The sequence below is a fragment of the Ascaphus truei genome, chromosome 5 (assembly GCF_040206685.1).
Source record: "Ascaphus truei isolate aAscTru1 chromosome 5, aAscTru1.hap1, whole genome shotgun sequence".
Lineage (NCBI taxonomy): Eukaryota > Metazoa > Chordata > Amphibia > Anura > Ascaphidae > Ascaphus > Ascaphus truei.
The window spans coordinates 42982568-43001512 of record NC_134487.1 but is presented as its reverse complement, the minus strand read 5'-3'; the positions used below and the strand labels follow the sequence as shown (position 1 = coordinate 43001512).

Sequence of the window (18945 nt, the reverse complement as noted above, 5' to 3'; positions counted from 1 at the left end):
GTTGCATTACACATCATTTCAGAACAGCCTGGGTTTACGAAGTGCATAGCCAGTAAACCTACCCACATACAGCTGTTAAGACCTTTTGGGTGTCATCAGTGCAAGGTTTCGATGCTGGCTATGCAACGTGAAGCTGGTATGTGGGCATAACAGGACACTAAAAGGTTATGGTGGTTACAAAAAGTGACAAAATCCCTCCTGTGTACAGTAAATATAAATACCATTTGTGGTGCATTAGCATGTCTCAGACAGGTCCCATATGTCCACACATACTATGGGGAGCAAGGGTGGCTCAAGGTTTTTCCAGAGCCATTAGCAGACTTGCTTTTGCTGGGGCCCAGCCTTGATGGTGAGTGGAAGGGTTACATGTGTGGTTTATGTACACAGTGAAATATACAGGGTACATATGTATCCTCATTTATACACAACTATGTACAGTGATTGACAAATCACCCAAAAATCTACTCGCCGAACAAAAAAATCTACTCGCTACCTAGTCCCGCCCTCAACCCTGCCCTAGTCCCACACCCAGCCCCAACCCTAGTCCCGCCCCCAGGCCCGCTTTAAAAAAAATTGAATAACATTAGTTTTTGACATCATTTTATTTATTGTATTACATTACACTACAATTAGTCCTTGTTACGTGTGTGTGTGTAAATGTCGGATTTAGAAAAAAAAAGCCAGATGTGAATGACTAGTTTCCTGCACCCTTTAACCAGTGTCTGGATGCCCCCGCTTAACAATAACTAACTAAAGCAGCAATCCCACCTGGGATCTTACCTGACACGCAGTCCCTCAATGTCCAGGTACCCTCATTCCCGCAATGTTATACGTTGGAGGGGAGGTGTTCCCTACCTGTCTTCTGGGTTAGGGGGGATTCCGATGTCTCCCGTGTGAAGCTTGAGTCAGATCTGGAAGAAAGCAGTATAGGTTATTTCGATGTAGGTATAGGGCAGTTAAGATATATAGGGTAAATAAGATATCCAGAGAGAGAGACAGAGAGAGCGTGAGAGAGAGAGCGAGAGAGAGAGCGAGAGAGAGAGAGAGCGAGAGAGAGAGCGTGAGAGAGAGCGTGAGAGAGTGAGAGAGAGACACAGAGAGCGAGAGACAGAGAGAGCGAGAGAGAGAGTGCGAGACTGAGACAGAGTGAGTGGGAGACAGACAGAGCGTGAGAGAGAGGGAGACAGATACTGGTGGGGGTGACTGGGTGGGGTGACTGACTGGGTGGGGGGTGGGTTGACTGACTGGGTGGTGGGGTTGGGTGACTGACATGGTGGGGGGGTGACTGACTGGGTGGGGGGGTGGGGTGACTGGGTGGGGGGTGGGGTGACTGACGGGGGGGTGGGGTGACTGACTGGTGGGGTGACTGACTGGTGGGGTGACTGACTGGGGGGTTGGGGTGACTAACTTGACTGACTGGGTGGGGGGGGTGACTGTGTGGGTGATTGGGTGGGGGGGTGACTGATTGGGGGGATACTTCTGGTGTCCTGCAGACACACACTCACTTTCTCTCCCATACACACACTCACTTTCTCTCCCATACACAGACACACTTTCTCTCCCATACACAGACACACTTTCTCTCCCATACACAGACACACTTTCTCTCCCATACACAGACACACTTTCTCTCCCATACACACACACACACACACACACACACACACACACACACACACACACACACACACACACACACACACACACACACACACACACACACACGCACACACCTCTCCCATATACACACACACTTACACACACTCTCTCACATACACACATGAGGGGTGTAAAGTGCAGGGGAGCTGCAGCAGAGGAGTGAAGAGGAAAGGGTGCTGCTGCAGCCTGGTGGCTCTGTGCAGCCGTGGGGGGAGGGGGAGGGGGTGATCGGTACCTGGGCACCCTGGGGGTGGTGGTATGTGGGCAGCCAGGGAGGGGGGTCTCAGAAGGCTGTGGGGGGCTATGGCTCCTGGGTGGAGCGGTGAGGGAGGGGATCCCTGCAGCCGAGGTCTCTCACACCTTCATGGCAGTGGCTGGAGCTGGCTGGCTTCTCTCTCTCCCTGCAGCTGAGGGGGGGAAAGCTTCCTCTTCCTCTCCAGCAGGCACCGGACTGAGGCGAGGAGGGGGATGGGGGTGGGGGGGTGGTTGGTTTCCTCTTCTTGCTGCAGCTTCTCCTCTATCCCTGGCTCCTCCATTCCTGTGCAGCAGCCGTGGGGACCTCTTGCCCCGGGCAGGGATCGAGGGGCAGGAGGAGGGGAAGGGGGAGGGGAGTGCCAACGCGCCTGAGGGAGGGCGTACAGGCGGCAGCGGGAAGGAGCAGAGGGACCGCGGGGGTGAGTACAGGAGCCATGTGGGGACCAGGGGGATCGTGCAGGTGGGCTTGCAGGAGGCAGCGGGAAGGAGCAGAGGGGCCGCTGGGGTGATTTCGGGAGCCATGTGGGGACCAGGTGGATTGCGACAGGAGGCAGCGGGATGGAGGCACAGAGAGTACTTACTCACCAACAGATCTCCGGGCAAAAAGAATGGCCGCTCGTTAGGGGCGGGCTCATATAGAGCCTGGCCACAAAGCCTGGGAGCGCGCGCCAATCAGCAGTCAGGTAGGGGGAGGTTTTTTTTTTCCCAGCGCGAGCAGGGAAAATTTAAAAAAAAAAAAACATGTGTGCTGCTTGGGCCAATAGGTGCTCGCCACGATGTTAAATCCACTCGCCCGGGGCGTGCAGATGTATAGGTTTGTCGAACACTGCCTATGTACATATATCCCCATACACACATACAGTATCCCCATGCACAATTCATATATGCGTGCACACACACTGATACACATACACAAATCCTGAGGGATTCGACTATTAAAAATAAGCTCCTCACCTCCTATTGCGATACAGCCATTATCTGAGTAGCTCAGAAGGAGCAGGAGCTGCAGGAGCATTTGTTGCCTCTATCATGTGGTCAGATACAGCAACAGGACAGGGCTGAAACTCCGACACTCCCTGCAGTTCCGGCTGATTCTATCCTCTGAAGTCTCTAGGCCTGTGAGAAAGTCAAAACTTTCCATGAAGCTTGGGCAGGGGAGCTAATTCAGTTACTCTCACAAAAATCAGGGAGAATTGACATCACTGTGAGAAAATGGGGCCCCCTAAACCACTGGGGGGGGGGGGGCTGAGCATACTGATAAGGTAGCACTGCCATTAATGGGGAGGTTTGGTTTACTTTGTTTCTTAATATTCTATGGCATTATTTTTTCCTTATTTTATACCTGTAGGTTTTTGAGATTTAGAATATTTGTGAACCCCCAGCATCTATTTCCAGGAATCTCCCTGAAATTGTCCTAAATCTTACCCTTTACCTTGTATATCAGTATGCAAGGTAAAGAATATAATAATATTGGTTTAGGCTTTAAGTGTATATTATTTGGTATTGTAGCTATTTAAATTAATAAACACTGTGACAAAACTCTATTATAGCAATCAGATGATGAAGACATTGGAGACCTAGAAAATGAAGATATAAGAAGAAAGAAGCACTCTTACAGTGGATGTAACAAGCAAATTGGCTCAGTAATACCAACAGTGTTACAAAGTAATACAAAATGTATACCTGAAAAAAATGATGTTATGCTACAAAAAGAAGAAATAATGAAGGTCAAGAAAAAAAAAGTTATGTCTTCTCTGCAATATGATGCATCACATACACATGATGATGGAAATGTAACTAAATTGACTATATTTGAAAAACATGATGCTTGGTCTCAAACAGAGAGCAGCAAAGTTGAAAAATGTGATGTATCGGTCCAGTGCAACATAGTACAGGAAAGCAAATGTACACAATGTGTTTCTTCTGTCCATTGTACTGAAACACTTGCTAATCAGGCACATACCAACATTACCGTACGTACCACTAGAGGGCAGGACACTCCATCAGATGAAGCATTCAAATGTGTAAAAAAAGAACATGCAGCAAATATCTCTGTGCAACAAACAGAAAGTGAATACCTAGCAATGGAAAATAAATTGACATTAGATATGCTGAATTATGTTAGCATTATGAAGTAGTGAAATTGGTAGTATTCATACAGTATCTACATATACATTTAACAACATTTTAAAAGAAAAACATGTTGCGACAGTGTACTATTTAATTGGTGTTAATAGTTTTGTTGTGTGCTCTTTACTAACAGTTATTGAACTCTGATGTTTGGAACTGTTGTAATTAGCATATGCTCTGAAGACCCATTCTGGTTGAAGCAAATAATACACTGTATGAAGGTATATTGATGAATGGAGTAAACCTAACTGTTACCCTTGGTATTGGGGTTAAGTTCTCTATTAAATAACAGTTGACAGTAGACAAGTGTGGGAAGGAATTCATTATTTGGCCCATATAGCAAATCTTCATTAGCCTATTTAACATGACATTAACGTCAGTTAATCATAACATAGTATTCACTACTACCTATTTGAATAAACTAAACATACAGTCTATGTGAAGGTTAGAGCTGGACAACTTATTTATTTTCACTGGAAGTCTCTTTATTACTATTTCACTGCAATACAGCCACTGGGAGCACTTATTTTTGTTTCTGTCTATAGCAGTATTCACTAAAGCAAGCAACGTGATGCTAACCAGGATTTACTTCCGTAAAAACCATGGCATTATTCATAACGGGTGTTATTCTAAATTATATGCAAAGCGCCCAGCCTAGATTATAATGATCCCATATTCAATAAAAAAATGCCAGGAAATAAGGTTATGTTATTGAAATCATTCATATCTCTAGCGTTACTCCTATCCAGACACTGAAATGGGTCTTTTGCTGAAGAGGAACAAAAGATCACTTTAGGAGATATACATTTAAACACACCTAAGATTCCTGGGAATATGCTAATTTATATGTAAATTCTATTCAAATTATTTAAATTCAAATATTTCCCAGGTCAATCTATTCGGTAGTTTATAATGACCCTCTCCTAAAATGGTAATTTGCCAAAATGGTTATTTGAAGAAAATGTAGCATTCTCCTATAAAGCATTATGAAGCATAAAAATAAAACATTAACTCGGGGGTAATGAGGTCCATTCATGTTTCAGGTAATCTCACTTCTAAGGTACCACTACCAGTATCACACTCAAACGAATATATATTCTAACACAGTATTTTGTTTCCTGTCGATTTATATTTACTGTTCCGATAAAAAGCAGACAGTGTTCTCTATATTATGCGAACCCACGTATAATTGCCATTAGCAAGGGGCCACATGCATTATAATTCCATGTTTAAAATATTTTCTGTTGAGAATAACATTTGTAATTTTTGAAGTTATAGATATTTTAACTATATAAAGACATATAGTACCAAATCTACAGTTTTCGTTTTGCATTTATGGATTTAGGAGGGATATTTCTGAGACTATCTGGACTTAAGATGTTTTTATTGCAAATTCATGAGCACTGTGAGGGGTGTTATGTTCCTCAGATGTTTTGTTGATTTTGAAATATTTTAATTTCAAGTAAATCAACTTATTTCTCCTTATTGAATCTTTAAGGAATCTGATCAGTTTATATTTACATTTTGTTTCCTTATTCGGATCATAGATGTAGTGACTTCCTGTTCTATAACTAAAATACAGTATGATCTACTGTATATACATCTAAAATATGAATTTTAGAAATGCCTTACACACCACACATACAGTACCTCATTATCTTTCCAACATACTTGTTGCTTATGTGATCAGAGAAAATATTTCAGTCTTTGAGCCTTTTAAGCATGAAAATACTGCTACAGCATGTTAATATTTTGTTTAATTATACACTTCTGCATCATTGATTTTGGGAACTGACACTATTTTGAGAAACTTAAAAGGTACCAATCACGTAAATTACAGCACCACAGATTGTAATGGAAAGCCATGCATAACATTAGCTTGAAAGAGAAAACTCAATGAGATGCAATTAAATTGGCTTCTAGATTTGTGCCAGGAGGTACACAAAATAAAGCTGAGATGTTTGTGGCTGAACAACTTTCACATAGAGCATAATGAATCAGGCAAATGTAGCATAATGGATGTTGATCGTTGCAGCCACACACAAAAAATTAAATAGATCGATCTAGGGTAAAAGTTCCATACAAAAAATCACTAGGATAAAAAAAAAAATCCATATGTTCTGTACATATTGTTGGTGCAAAATAATAAGAAAAATTAAAAATGTACCTTGTTTTCTAAAATTCTTTAATCATTTCAGTGTCCCAAAACGTATCCTGCACGTCATAAGTTCCTGGACTCTCCGGGGCCTATTCTAGTAGCTTTGATAAAATCGCTGCCAAATCGAACGGTTTGGCATGACCCTACCTCACGGTCTGACATTTGTGTTATGACGGTATTCAGAAAGAATTATCGTAAGTCAGAAACCATGATTTAGGAAAATGCCAATACCGCTCGGGATAGCAGTGTACTTATCTCAGCCTTTTTCTAAGTTCTGCCCATGCGATTCAGTCTGTAAGAACTGTACAGAGAGAGCTGCATCTCCCTGTACAACTTTTACAGGTGATTATAATTAAAATAAAATAAAAACAGTGCAAAGTATTGAAGCAACATTAATTTCAGCCTCGGGGATCCCCTGCTTCCCAAGTTACAGTCCGGTATCTCTCTGCATTGTTTAAATCTTGACGCGGGACATTTAAACAATGCAGTGAGATACCAGCAACCCATACCAGGGTCGGTAACTCGAGAAGCAGGGGATCTACCAATCCGATTGGTTGGTGTACTATGTGATGGCTTCCCTTTTTTTTCCAGAAGTGATGTCATCTTAAAGGGAGGGAAACATATGCTACCTGATTAGCTGGCTTCCCAACATTTTTGATGATAAAATCTTCTTTTAAAAAAAATGGAAGCGGTCACATGGTACACCAACCAATCGGATTTGGGGTGTACCATGTGAAAGTTAAATTTGACGTCACATGCCTTTATATAAGGCCTGTCCCGTCTCATTAGAGCCCAAGAAGCCGTCAGAGCAACATCTGAAGTCTTTGGATTACAAAGAAAAGAAGAAAGAAAAGAACGAAGAACTCACCGGAGACTCCTCTTCAATCAACAGAGGACCATGGACTTCTGCACATTAGGCTGTTGAGCATTGCGTCGAGAGTCAACAGTTGGTGCCGGAGTAGGACAAGGGTGAATCCGTCAAAGGTAAGAAACACGTCTTTTAATTGTGGGGTTTGTTTTGGTTGCCCAGTGACTGGCAATGTGCTTATCTATGCCCCTTCCTGTATATAGATACACACATTGACAATTAATGCATTTATTTGCAATTGCTTATTTTTATTTAATTGTTATGTATTGTATTTTTTGCTATTTATTTTTTTAGCTTGCCCATTCATTGCCATTGTGGCAATCCTGTGGGCATGGTTTACTACAGTAACAATCAATGTGTTTATTGGCAAGTGTACTGTTATTCCAGTGTTATTTTACTGTGTATTTCTTTTGTTTTGTAAACAAATGGGCAAACGTGCCATCAGCCATTTTTGGCTGCTTGTGCCTTTGCCCATTTGTATGTGTGGTGATGGGGGTAAGAAAGGTTGGGGTAGTTGCCCCAGGGTGGTTAGGCCTCCCGGGTGGTTGTCAGTGTGGGAGTTAACCCCTTACTTACTATAGTGGTTGTTAACCACTAAGGTAATTAAGGGGTTAGTGGCCAGTAGTTCATTTTTTTTAAATGTTAATGTTGCTGCCCACAGAAGACGCAGAGGACAGTGATGAGGTCGAGGGCGGCAAGGGTATATCCAACTTTAATTTACTTTATGCTGGCTAGGTAATGTTTTTATTTTTAATGGGCAAATGCGCTATTATCCAGATCTGAATAATAGGGATTTTGCCCATTACTCTACTGTATGTGTTAAGGGTGTGGGGGTTGTTGGGGGAGGGGGGTAGTAGGGTGCCCATTCATTGCTATTCAGGTTATCTTTGCTCCCATAGAGGGCATAAAGGAGAAGGAGTGGCTCAGTGAGTTAAGACACTGACTGGTTCAATTCCCAGTGTTGGCTCCTTGTGATCTTGGGAAAGTCACTTTATCTCCCTGTGCCACAGGCACCATAAAAACAACAAAAACCATAGTAAGCTTTATGGAGCAGGGTCTGTGTCTGCAAAATGTCTCCGTAAAGCGATATGTAAAACTAGCAGCGCTATACAAGAACAAACATAATAATAATTATAGGTAACCACACTGGCAATCGATGGGTGTATTGGCTAGTATTGGTTTTTGTATTGTATTTTAATGTTTCTTTTGGGGGTAGAGGGGGTGGGTGATGATGGCATGGTGTGTGTTTACAGTATGCCTACTGGGTGGGTAGCGGGAGGGGTTAACCCCTTCGTTACCTTAGCAGTAGTAACCACTAAGGTAACGAAGGAGTTGACTCCTCCCGCAACCATTGAGGTGGCGAGATGAGAACCTGCGAGTTGCAGCCGTGATGTGAATTTCAGAGCTACTAGAATTGCTCGATATTGAAAAAAAATGCAAGTTTTGAGCTCCTGCATTGTTTGTCTGTGCGGGAGCAAGACCGATTGAGAAGAAGCACTTCTCAAGCGTGTTTGGGATATTATTGAAGCTTTCTGAATAGCTACATATGCAAACTCGTCCGAGAAGTGCTCAAAATGCTCGATGAGTCACTTATCCAAACTACTAGAATAGGCCCATTGGAGTGCTATAATATACTGTACTGGGTACATCAAGCTCGTTTTTTAGGAGGAGATTGCATTAACTGCTCTAATGGAATGCAGCTGGAATGGAAGTGGAGTATCTGATCATGTACGCAAGTGCCACCGGTCTTTTGGCACTCAAAGCGTTAAAGTAATGTACAATTCATGAATTTCTCTATAAGGTAAACACATAGAATAAATACTCAGAATAAACAGGATTTACACTTACATTTGGTTTTAGTGTCTTGTACAAATTCTGCAAATGAGGAAATGTAGACTTTATATGATGTACTTTATTTTGCATTTTATAAGTTCAAGTTAGCACACGAACATTCCAAATGAGCCAGAAAAATTATTTACCTTTTTATTATTGTTAAATATCAAGTTTAATGTGACTTTTAAATAGAAAAGATCTATCAGATGTTGGAGGAGACTCGTTAAACACCTGTAGTTGCGATCCCCCTTCTTACCTCTGGAGCTTCTTACTGAGAGCTCCGAGCCTTCCCTGAAGTCTGGCGGCCACCTTGGATAAGGGACATAGTAGCTGCCGCGGTCATCTTGGTTATGGTATACTACAGTGTATGCAGTGGCTATTTGGATAAGGGCACAGTCACTGAGGCAAACATTTTGGTTACGGGAAGCGCTCCTTGTGACTGGGTTCTGCAGGCTTTGCAAGAAAGAGGCAATTCCTGCTTAGGAGGGGCAGGGATAGAATGCATTGGGAGGCAAGGTTAGGTTCTCCCAGGTGTAGGCCACTCCCACTAGGCCCCATATAGATCCATAAGCCACTTTCAGATTGCATATATTAGGGTAGCCCTGGAGATAGGGAAATCTCGATAGTGGGAGTCTTGCATATTGATGTTTCACAGGACTGAGTTCTGGAATATTCTAATCTAGATCCAGGGATACAGTGCTGCAGGGCTATTTGTGTGGAGTGAGGGGACTGAGGTCCAAGACCCTGATGCGTGGGACAATTTGTCTGTCCCCAGAGAGTCAGGCCACCGCTCAAGCTTCAATAGGTATAAGGGAAGTATCACATCAGTCTAAGGCTGCGGTCCCAGTAACTACTACAGCGCACGCCTCGGCGTGCACTGTGCAATCAAGCCCCGCCCCCCCCCAGTCAGGCCTGTCACAGTTCCTAACTTGTCGCGCACCTTTTCCCAGCGGTGCGCGACAGGTTTTTAGGCAGGCAGGGGAATTTGAGATTAGCTTTTGCGACTGAGGCGTGGCCACGCCCCCACCGGCGGTTCAGCCAATGAGGGCGAACCAGCCACGGGACGTCATGGCCATGCCCACGCAAACACACCACCACGCCCTCTCCCATCGGAAACCTTCCCTCTCCCCTCAGACCGCCGATCGCGGTGTAGCGCGTGCCACAGTGATGACTGGGGACTCACCCTAAGGGGTAGTGCTACTCCCAACTTTTCAAGGGCCCCACCGGTGCACCAATAGTGAGAGGACACACAGGGTACCCTTGGGTAGGCTTATACCTTCACTGGGACTCCAGTGCTGGAGACAGTGGGATTATATTACTATGTACAGGAGAAACAGTAATGTTCATGTGGTTAATGTTGTATTGTGTATAGGCTATGCCTATCTTATTTATTGTTGGTAAAGTTATATGTTGTTTACTCCATCTTTAAGTGTGTTTCTATTTTGTTAGCATATAGTATTCCCTGGGAGGTATTATCCCTGTTTTTAGGCAGTGTCCCAGTCAGGTGGAGGCATCATCAAACTCGTTAACACCAATCTCTCATTCAGTGGAGGCTCAAGTACTGTAAGTACAGTAAGTGTGCTACACACCTATTATAAATTAATTAGAAGGTAATTACAATACTTAAAGACAGGGGCCCATGTTTACCAAAAAGTAATATTACAAGACACATCCCAGAGCAGGAAGACACCACACGCCCCCCTGCAGGAAATTGTCTTATGAAATATGCTTAGTTTATAATATGCTTATTTCATATATACAAATATGAAATAAGCAATTTTAAGTGCTACTCCATAAGACCTTTGGTGCAGGAAGACAACTTACAGGCTGCATTTGTCTTATGTTACGCAATAAGACCCCTTACAGCCTATATTTATTAAGTACTGTGGTCAACATATGTAACTAAAACCCAAATTTTAAGGAACTATTACATAGTTAGTATTTGCAGGCTTTTAAATTATTAAGAATAATACAAGTACTCTTTATATTGTGTAAGCTTACCAGACCACATGGAACTGGATAACCTATTTTAGCTGGTCTAGGAAATGTTGTCGTGGCCGTTCCGCCGTCTCCGCTTCACCTCTGGGACATTTGGCCACCGCAGGTAATGTGTCCTCTAGCCCCTTACCCTAATAACCTTAAGCTAAAAACCCTTCCCCTACAAACTTTACCTCGTTAACCTCTCTTACCATAAAACCCTTACCCCATTAAGTGCTTACATCTAATGCTAATCACCTACCTTGGGCCAAAACATTCAGAGGCTGAACTGTCAACGACACCCTGTCCCTCGGCGGCTGAACCGAGTTAGCGAAGCAGCAATGTCTAAAATTCCCATTCTGATTTTAACGGTTTTAACTGTTCATTTTTGCTATTTACACATTTGTATCTATATTTGAGTCAGGGCTGCTTCAGGTATCTTTCCCCTATACAAAATGACGAAAAGATGGTTTTGGTAGAGTTTTGTTTTTTTTGCAATAAACTTTTGCAGCGGCTTCTTTAGATTTATAGTATATGGCCCTTAATTGGACCACCACATACTTATTCCAGCAATTTTCAGGTGCATGTATAAATTCTCCCTTCCTTGAAATATTATTTGAAACATCTTAATCACAAAACATCTGGATGTCATTAAATTATAGGTTGTAAAGACCATCCATGTTACAAAAATATTAATTATTTAAATTTTTCTACATTTAACCGACATTTCACTCAAGGGACATCCAAGCCAAAGAGCAGTTTTTTGTGATGGTATATATCTATTGCAGACATCAGTCCTCACAGGTTCATGTTGTAAGTTATGAAAACAGTTTTTAAAAATTCCACTCCATGCATCAGAAAAATCTTGGTTCAGTATCCAGTGAGTTTTCAAACAAGATAATGTATCCATATACAGGATGATGTATTAGAGAATATCGCACAATCCAGGCATCCCTTAATTGAAGTGGTGAGTAGTACTGTATATAATAAAACTTTAAATGCCTGTATATTCACTGAATGCTTTGCTGCATAAAACCAGTGTGCATAGCATAAACTAGAGCCTACTGAGGGTACAGGATCTCCACCATCCCCCAGCCGACACCACTCACTCAGTGTCCTGGGTTCAGGTGAGAACCCCCCTCCTCAGAAAATTGGCAAATACAGATTAGGCATAACATGCAGGCAATGAGACATAATGCTGAAGGCAAATTAAGAAACTAACTCTCAAATTATAGCCCACAGGGAGCTTCGTGGCATGCATCCGGAAACGGAAGAAAGCAACAGGTAACAAACAAATGCGGAGCACAGCAGCAAGAAAGAATTTATCAGCCAGACTTGACTACGATATTTTTTTATTATTTATTTAGGCCAATGCAATGGGTAAAACAGACAACAGATTCTCTGACGCGTTTCGCATCAAACACGGGTGCTTTGTCAACAAGTTGTGTTTGGTGCAAAATGCGTCCATGGATCTGTTCTCTGTTTTACCCATGTAATTGGCCTAAATAAATCATTTTTTTTTATCGTTGTGACCTCATGATGCAAGTTACCCAAAAAGCTCGGATTTAACAACTGTCTGAGAAAAGAACTCATCAGCAAAAGCCTTCCAAGCGGTGACTCTTCATTTTTGAGGCCCAGTTCGCGGCCCCAGTGTCAAAATGATAACAGTTGAATTCAAACATCTATCTGAGCTGCACTGTTTAGTAAACACAAATATTCTCTTGTAATTCTTTCTAATCTGACGTTTCTAACGAGACAAGATTTTCCTGTCAAATTTAACATGATTCCATGACGCAGAGATGTGACTGCTCCAGACCAATAGTCTATATTATTTCCTGTGCAACACTGACACTTCCTTAGAATATACGGAGACAACTTCACCTTGCCTTTGTAAACTTAATCTGCACAGTGTCCTCTTAGAAGTCCTAAAGAGGGAGTTAGAGCAGTAATTCTACATACCCCCTTTTTGTTTTTTTTATTTGTATATGTAAAGCATGTGACAATGTATAATGCTACCTTCTTACCTAAACTGGTTTTCGTTTGATGCTCCTGTTATAAATCTGCAAAAATCCTGATTGTGTGACTAAGATAATGGCTGTCTCAGTCAGTGTAACTCAGCAACTACAATGTATCGTTATTTCTAAAGTAACATTATCTATTGGTACAGTTTACAGCTCAAACGGCTGGGAATATTGGCAACAAATTATCACAAACAGGCGAGTGTTGCAAATATCTTGTACTGCTTGGGAGGTGTGCTAAAGCCTACCATAGAAATCAAAGGATTCTTTAAAACTCATTAAAAATGTTATTAAGTGGAATGATTTAAAAAAAAAAAAAAATACAGCAGTATATTCAATACTACAGAAATAATTCATTAAAAAAACAAAAAAAAACACAAGAATTTACGTTTTGCTGCACAAATCTCCCTAACTCATATTTTTTGTTTATTTATACAATTTGAACTAGGGGGTTACCGGGGAGTGACCTGTTCTATTTTTAACTCTGGGGTCCCCTTGGTTCCTGAGACATTTACTTTTTATTATATGCCAGGTTTTCTGGTCCCTTTTGGTAAATCAATATGGCTGCCATCCAAGCCTCACTCCTACAGGCCAGTAGGAGGCTCTAATCTCATTGCAACTGGATGATCCATCTTTGAGATGGCAGACATTATTTTACTTTACTTTTACCGGCACATATCTTGGGAACTGGGGAATCCAAGCAGCTGCTAGTGATGGCGCGGCTCAGCTTCAGATGATCCCAGAGTTACCATTTTTTAAACAGAAAGGCCTAAAATGTGATGATTGCTGCTTTAAGAAAGTGCATGTGGACATTTTACATTGAATTTGATCAAAAACATTGAAGCAGCTGAATAATTATGTAAACCAAAAGGTACAGAAATCTAAAATGCATATTAAAGTGTATACATTTTCTAATTCATACTTGGATTTATTCCCTCATTGCAATTTTTTCATCATAATTCCTTACATGAGGAGGCAGAATTGGGACTATATATATGTTGCCCCCTTTCCCCCTGTCAAAGGTAAACTACCTGTGCTGCTGTTACCTGTGACTTACAGGAGGCCTATGCCTCCGCCGCTGGGAGCCTGGGGTTGTCTCGTTCTTGAATTACAGCACCTCCACCAGAGGGGGATCCTAGCGCAGCAGGATAGCTCATCACAGGAACCAATATAGCCTGTAAGTACACACGGGGTATCCTTTATCTGATGAATTTGCCGTAACCTAAGCGACGAAACGCGTAAGAGTGTGTTGCTATTTGCTGTACCACAAGCCTGTTGTATGGTGCCTTGTGATTATGGAAGGGAGCTGTGGAACCTGGAGGAGCGGTATTTCTGTAGCCGGGGGACCTGTGTGTGGACGCACAACATTGGAGATACCCGGCTGTGCAGCAGAAGTATACCATACATTCCCAGCCATGAAATCTAGTGCCCCATACCGTAAGACGCATCAGCGGGAGACTGATGCAGTTATCCAATGCGCATATTTTTCTGAATTGTTGTAAGTGACCTGATTTCAGCTCGTGATATTAAAACCTGAAACTTTTTACACTATGAGCCCGCGCTGTCCCTTTTTGTCTTTTAGAAGTATTGAGGAAAGTGGTTGATCCTGTGGATAGCTGGTCGGGAGTTACAGTGTTTTTATTGTTATTGTCAAAGGTTTTTTACGGCTTTTCCTTTCCTTGCCCCCTTTTCCTATTGTGTCCTTTTTTCCCAATCCTGTCCCATCATTCCTTGTCTTATACAGTATGTCGTTTGTGTGTTTGTTTTATGTATTGTTTGTATTTGGCACATTGTATATCAATTATAGTGGGGGTTTCATCTGTCCTTATTATTGATGGTCTCATTTTAATGAATCTACATTTAATAATTGGCGCTGCAATCCTTTGTTTTATATAGATATATATCAGACATTTTAAGTTATGGTGGGTGAAAAAGGCGACAGAAAACCTCCACCGTTGGCATACTGTATAGCCAATAAAGAATATCAGTTGTGAGCACATTCACACGTCTTAGACAGGTCTGCTACCCTGCCTTTCTACCATTATCACCTCGCATACAGTGCTCCCACTGCAGCAAGGGATTCTGGGAAATGACATACAAATGAGCACACAATGTGTCACCTTTTGCCTGGAATATCCATTCACATGGAGCCCATTTAAGATGATGAGAGAGAGAGAGAGAGAGAGATCAACCCTAGCAAGAGAAGACAAAGGACAGCACTCAAGGATAAATGTCAACAAAAAAAACCTGTATTTAGATGGTACAGCACAAACAAGACCAACGTTTCGGTCCTTGTAGGAGCTTCCTCAGGGTAGTGCTAGAGTACACTGGCCAGTGGATACCTTATATACCTAAACCCCCACCCAGTGAAAGCAATCAGGATAGCTAATTAGTCACATGATCAAACCCATCATGTCAGCAGTCGCATAACAGCCGTCATGTGATCAGCTGTGTGGACGGAAGCAACAAACAGTGCACATGCTCTTGCTGCTGGTGGCCACTTGGAGTGCCGTTGGGTCGTATCCTGTGTTGCCTTGACAACGCGCTGCGAAAACCACTGCACCATAGTGCTTAAGAGAATACTTCACAGCGTCAATTGGAGCACATACGCAGCCAGGCCAGTCAAAGCAGAGAGCAAGAAAGCATCCCATATTGCCAGGCGACGCGATGTTCTCCTTGCAAAACACAGCTGTCGGCAAAAATAGACAACGATCTGACAGTAGTATGAGAATGTCTTTAGCAATATTATAGCGCTCATGTGGACAACAATGGGATGAATATCCATAGGTAATCTAAAAAACAGAAAAGTGGGGAACAAACGTGATCGAGGGGAAAGGAAATAAAAGCAAGAATTTCATATAATCACAGGCTAGTAGGTTAAAGATAGCATGTAAACAAAAGGGGGCTAACAAGCAAATGAATTGACTAAAGATGCCATATGTAACCATCAAAATGATGGTGCATGTTAATAGTGTCGAATACAATTGATGTAAACACATCGCTGGACAATAGGAGAGAGAGGAGGAGGGAGGGAAGACAAACATAACCATGACAGGCAGGGGGTGCAGCAAGGGAAAACCTGCTGGGGTCAGACATCAGTAAAAGGTAAACACAATGAATACATATTGCAATGTATGAAATAAAGATCATAGAAAACAACCAAGTTTGAAGTCTTCATTGAGCCCTCTCGGGGCCATTGTATTCAACTCAAAAATGAGTCTTGTTTCAAGCTGGAGCAGAAGCTTGCCCCTGTCACCCCCGCACGGGGGCGCATGGGCTTGGAGAATGGGCATGCATCGCATTGTGGCAAGACTATGTTTAAATTTTTTGATATGTCTTGCCACAGACTGTAATTTATGATCATCATTCTCATTTTACTCAAGCAGTGCTTTCCGGATTGATGATCTGTGTAGGCATATCCTCTCCTTTAACATCCGTGTGGTTTTGCCCACATAGTACAACCCATATGGGCATCGGATGAAATAGACCACCATGCGGCTCTCGAAGTTGAGGAAGTCCTTCATTTTGATGGCCTTGCCACTGTGGGGATGTGCGTATTTTTTGCCCAAGATCATGTGTTGGCAGTTCGTGCACCCATAGACGAATACACACACACACACTATCCATTCTATAGTAAAGTAAGTTTCAATTATTAAGTCCAAAACAAGCAGCTATTTTTCTTGTGCAGGTAAAAACTATAATTCCTGTAGTAGTGGAATAATGACTAAATCATTCTTGGCAAAGTGGAACATACATTATTAAAAATGCTGTAGATTTGTCAAATATTACAGGCAAGCTATACCCCAATTAACAAATACTGTAATCTGAAGGTTTTTGTCTAAGGCAGTGGTCTCCAAACTTTTCAGTACGAGGGACACATCGTATATTCTACACATTTTCATTCATTATAAATCTTTTTATAATTTTTATAGATTTATATATTTTATAAATGAATAAATAAGTTTTATTTGGATCTTTTTGGGGTAATCAGCATGATATGATTCAGAACAAAAGAGAAATGTGACAATTACAAAGAAAGGATGCCGTGCTTACACTGGGAAATTATATATAATGAGCAAAAATATATATATTTCAAGTTGCTGAGGCCGGGTAAAATCTTGTGGGGGGCCTGATGTGGCCCCGGGCCGTCGTTTGGAGACCCATGGTCTAAGGTAATAACTAAAGGACATTATATAGTCATTAACACAGTTACTGTAGCTCAGCTTTATTTTGTTTACTAAGTAATTATGGTCCGTGCCATCATTAGAGAAACAGATAGACATGAGCAGGCTTGGTTCCAGTGTTGCCAACAGTATGCAATTCATATAAATTTTTCACAATATAGAAAGATTCAATCACCCTTAACCTTTTAGTACTCTGGAAACAGAAATGCTTGTTGTCTTAGGGGATATCGTGTCCTACAGTACGCTCCTATAGAGCGCAGGATGCAAGCTGCATTGTTGGCGGAGAGAAGAGGATGACTGCTTCCATTCCGTTATCAGTGACAGACGAATCACGATGCGGTCACGTGAATTAGAGTGCCTGCATATCCTATGACACTCAAAGGTTACGTTATTTCTAAGAAAATTAATTAACTTCACAAATAAGGTATTAATGTTTTATTTTGAGCTGCTAGCTTTAACTATTTTTATCTTCCATTATTCTAAACGATATGCAAATGAGCTCATTACAGTATAAATTATATTCATTCCATATTAACATATTCGTTAAGGTTAACGCTGGTAAAGAACGTATCGTTATTTAAGTCACACTTAACTCCAGCACTACTCCCACCCAGACACTGAAATGGTCCTTTTTCTAGATGGGAAGAGTGGTAGAGAGGAGACCACTTTAGACAACTTGGTGAAATACTTGTGAAAACGCCTTGATACCTCTCTCCCTCCTCCATCTTTCCCACCTTCTCCTCTCTTTCTTTATGAAATGCGCTATTTCGATGTCTTTATAGCAGTAATTCCTTTACTTAAATAATATGTAATTTGAAGATCGTGAAATAAGCAGACGTTAAGCCATGAGTTAAATTACTGCTGTTTGTTTGTATATGATTACCATAGTTTTTTTTCTTTTGCACTTGATTGCTATAGTGAATAAGGTATTAACTGTTCCTGTTTTAGGTAGTGCCACATTATCTGCCTTGATTTCACAGAGCTCAGTGAATCAAGATTCGCCACTTTTCTTTTTTTTTTTAATAATAATTAGGAAAGTGTTAGTGTTTAATGGACTTCACAGACGATAAGGCAAGGACATCTTGAAGTGCATATTGATAGTTTGTGGCTTCTTTAGGGGCTACAGCGGTTCTTTTGCATATCCACAAAACTCGTATGCAACACCAATTTATAGTGCTATTACTCCACTATGAAGCCACTATTACCTGGTCTTGCACTCAGAGACTTTTAAATAAACCCATTACATGTGAAATAAAGAACGTAGAACACTCTTTAAAAAATGCCATTAACAATCTTAACAATTACCTTTATTTTCTTGCTTTTACAGCAGTGTTTTAAGTAATAATTGAGGATAACATTGGGAAACAATTAGAACATAAAATTACATTTACATTTCAGAAACATTCATACAATTTATTTTAAAAATTAGACTTAATGGATTGCAAAAAAATGTGAATAAGCAATGTTGCAAAATTAATAAGGGAGAATTTCATGCACTAAACTGGTCAAAATTAATTCTGTCAGATTGATCAATAAAAAACATTTTTTTTAAAAGTGCAAAATTAGAAGAAACCCCCCAAAAATATTTCCAGGCTGGTAGATTGAGAATGAAACTGATTGTACAAACATATTACAATATTTGAATATAAAAAGATAGCAACGGTGCAATTACTCTAATCACTTAAGACCCCATTTCAGTTTACTGTGAAGTGATCTCTTTATCAGGATCTCTTCCCTGACTAGTAGAAGGAGGAGGTTTCACAACATATTGTGTAGATGGCCCTTTGTTTATCACTAAGGTTTCCATTCACAAACCAAAGCTGTAGCCATTACTGCCCAGACTCATCCTTTTACTAGAGAAGT

At 41.3% G+C, this 18945-nt stretch overlaps 1 protein-coding gene across 5 annotated transcripts in view; it reads left to right on the top strand.

Annotated features, from left to right (window-relative positions):
• The window catches only part of REDIC1 (regulator of DNA class I crossover intermediates 1), a 110397-nt gene extending 105651 nt beyond the window's left edge, over window positions 1-4746 (top strand). For 4 of the 5 annotated variants that reach the window (XM_075599762.1, XM_075599764.1, XM_075599763.1 and 1 more), the window contains one exon: window positions 3465-4746. In XM_075599762.1, coding sequence (XP_075455877.1) covers window positions 3465-4052 — 588 coding nt within the window. In that variant the 3' untranslated portion in view covers window positions 4053-4746. The remainder of the gene's footprint in view (window positions 1-3464) is intronic. The other variant, XM_075599765.1, reaches the window with a different exon arrangement.
• The last annotated feature ends 14199 nt before the right edge of the window (window positions 4747-18945 follow it).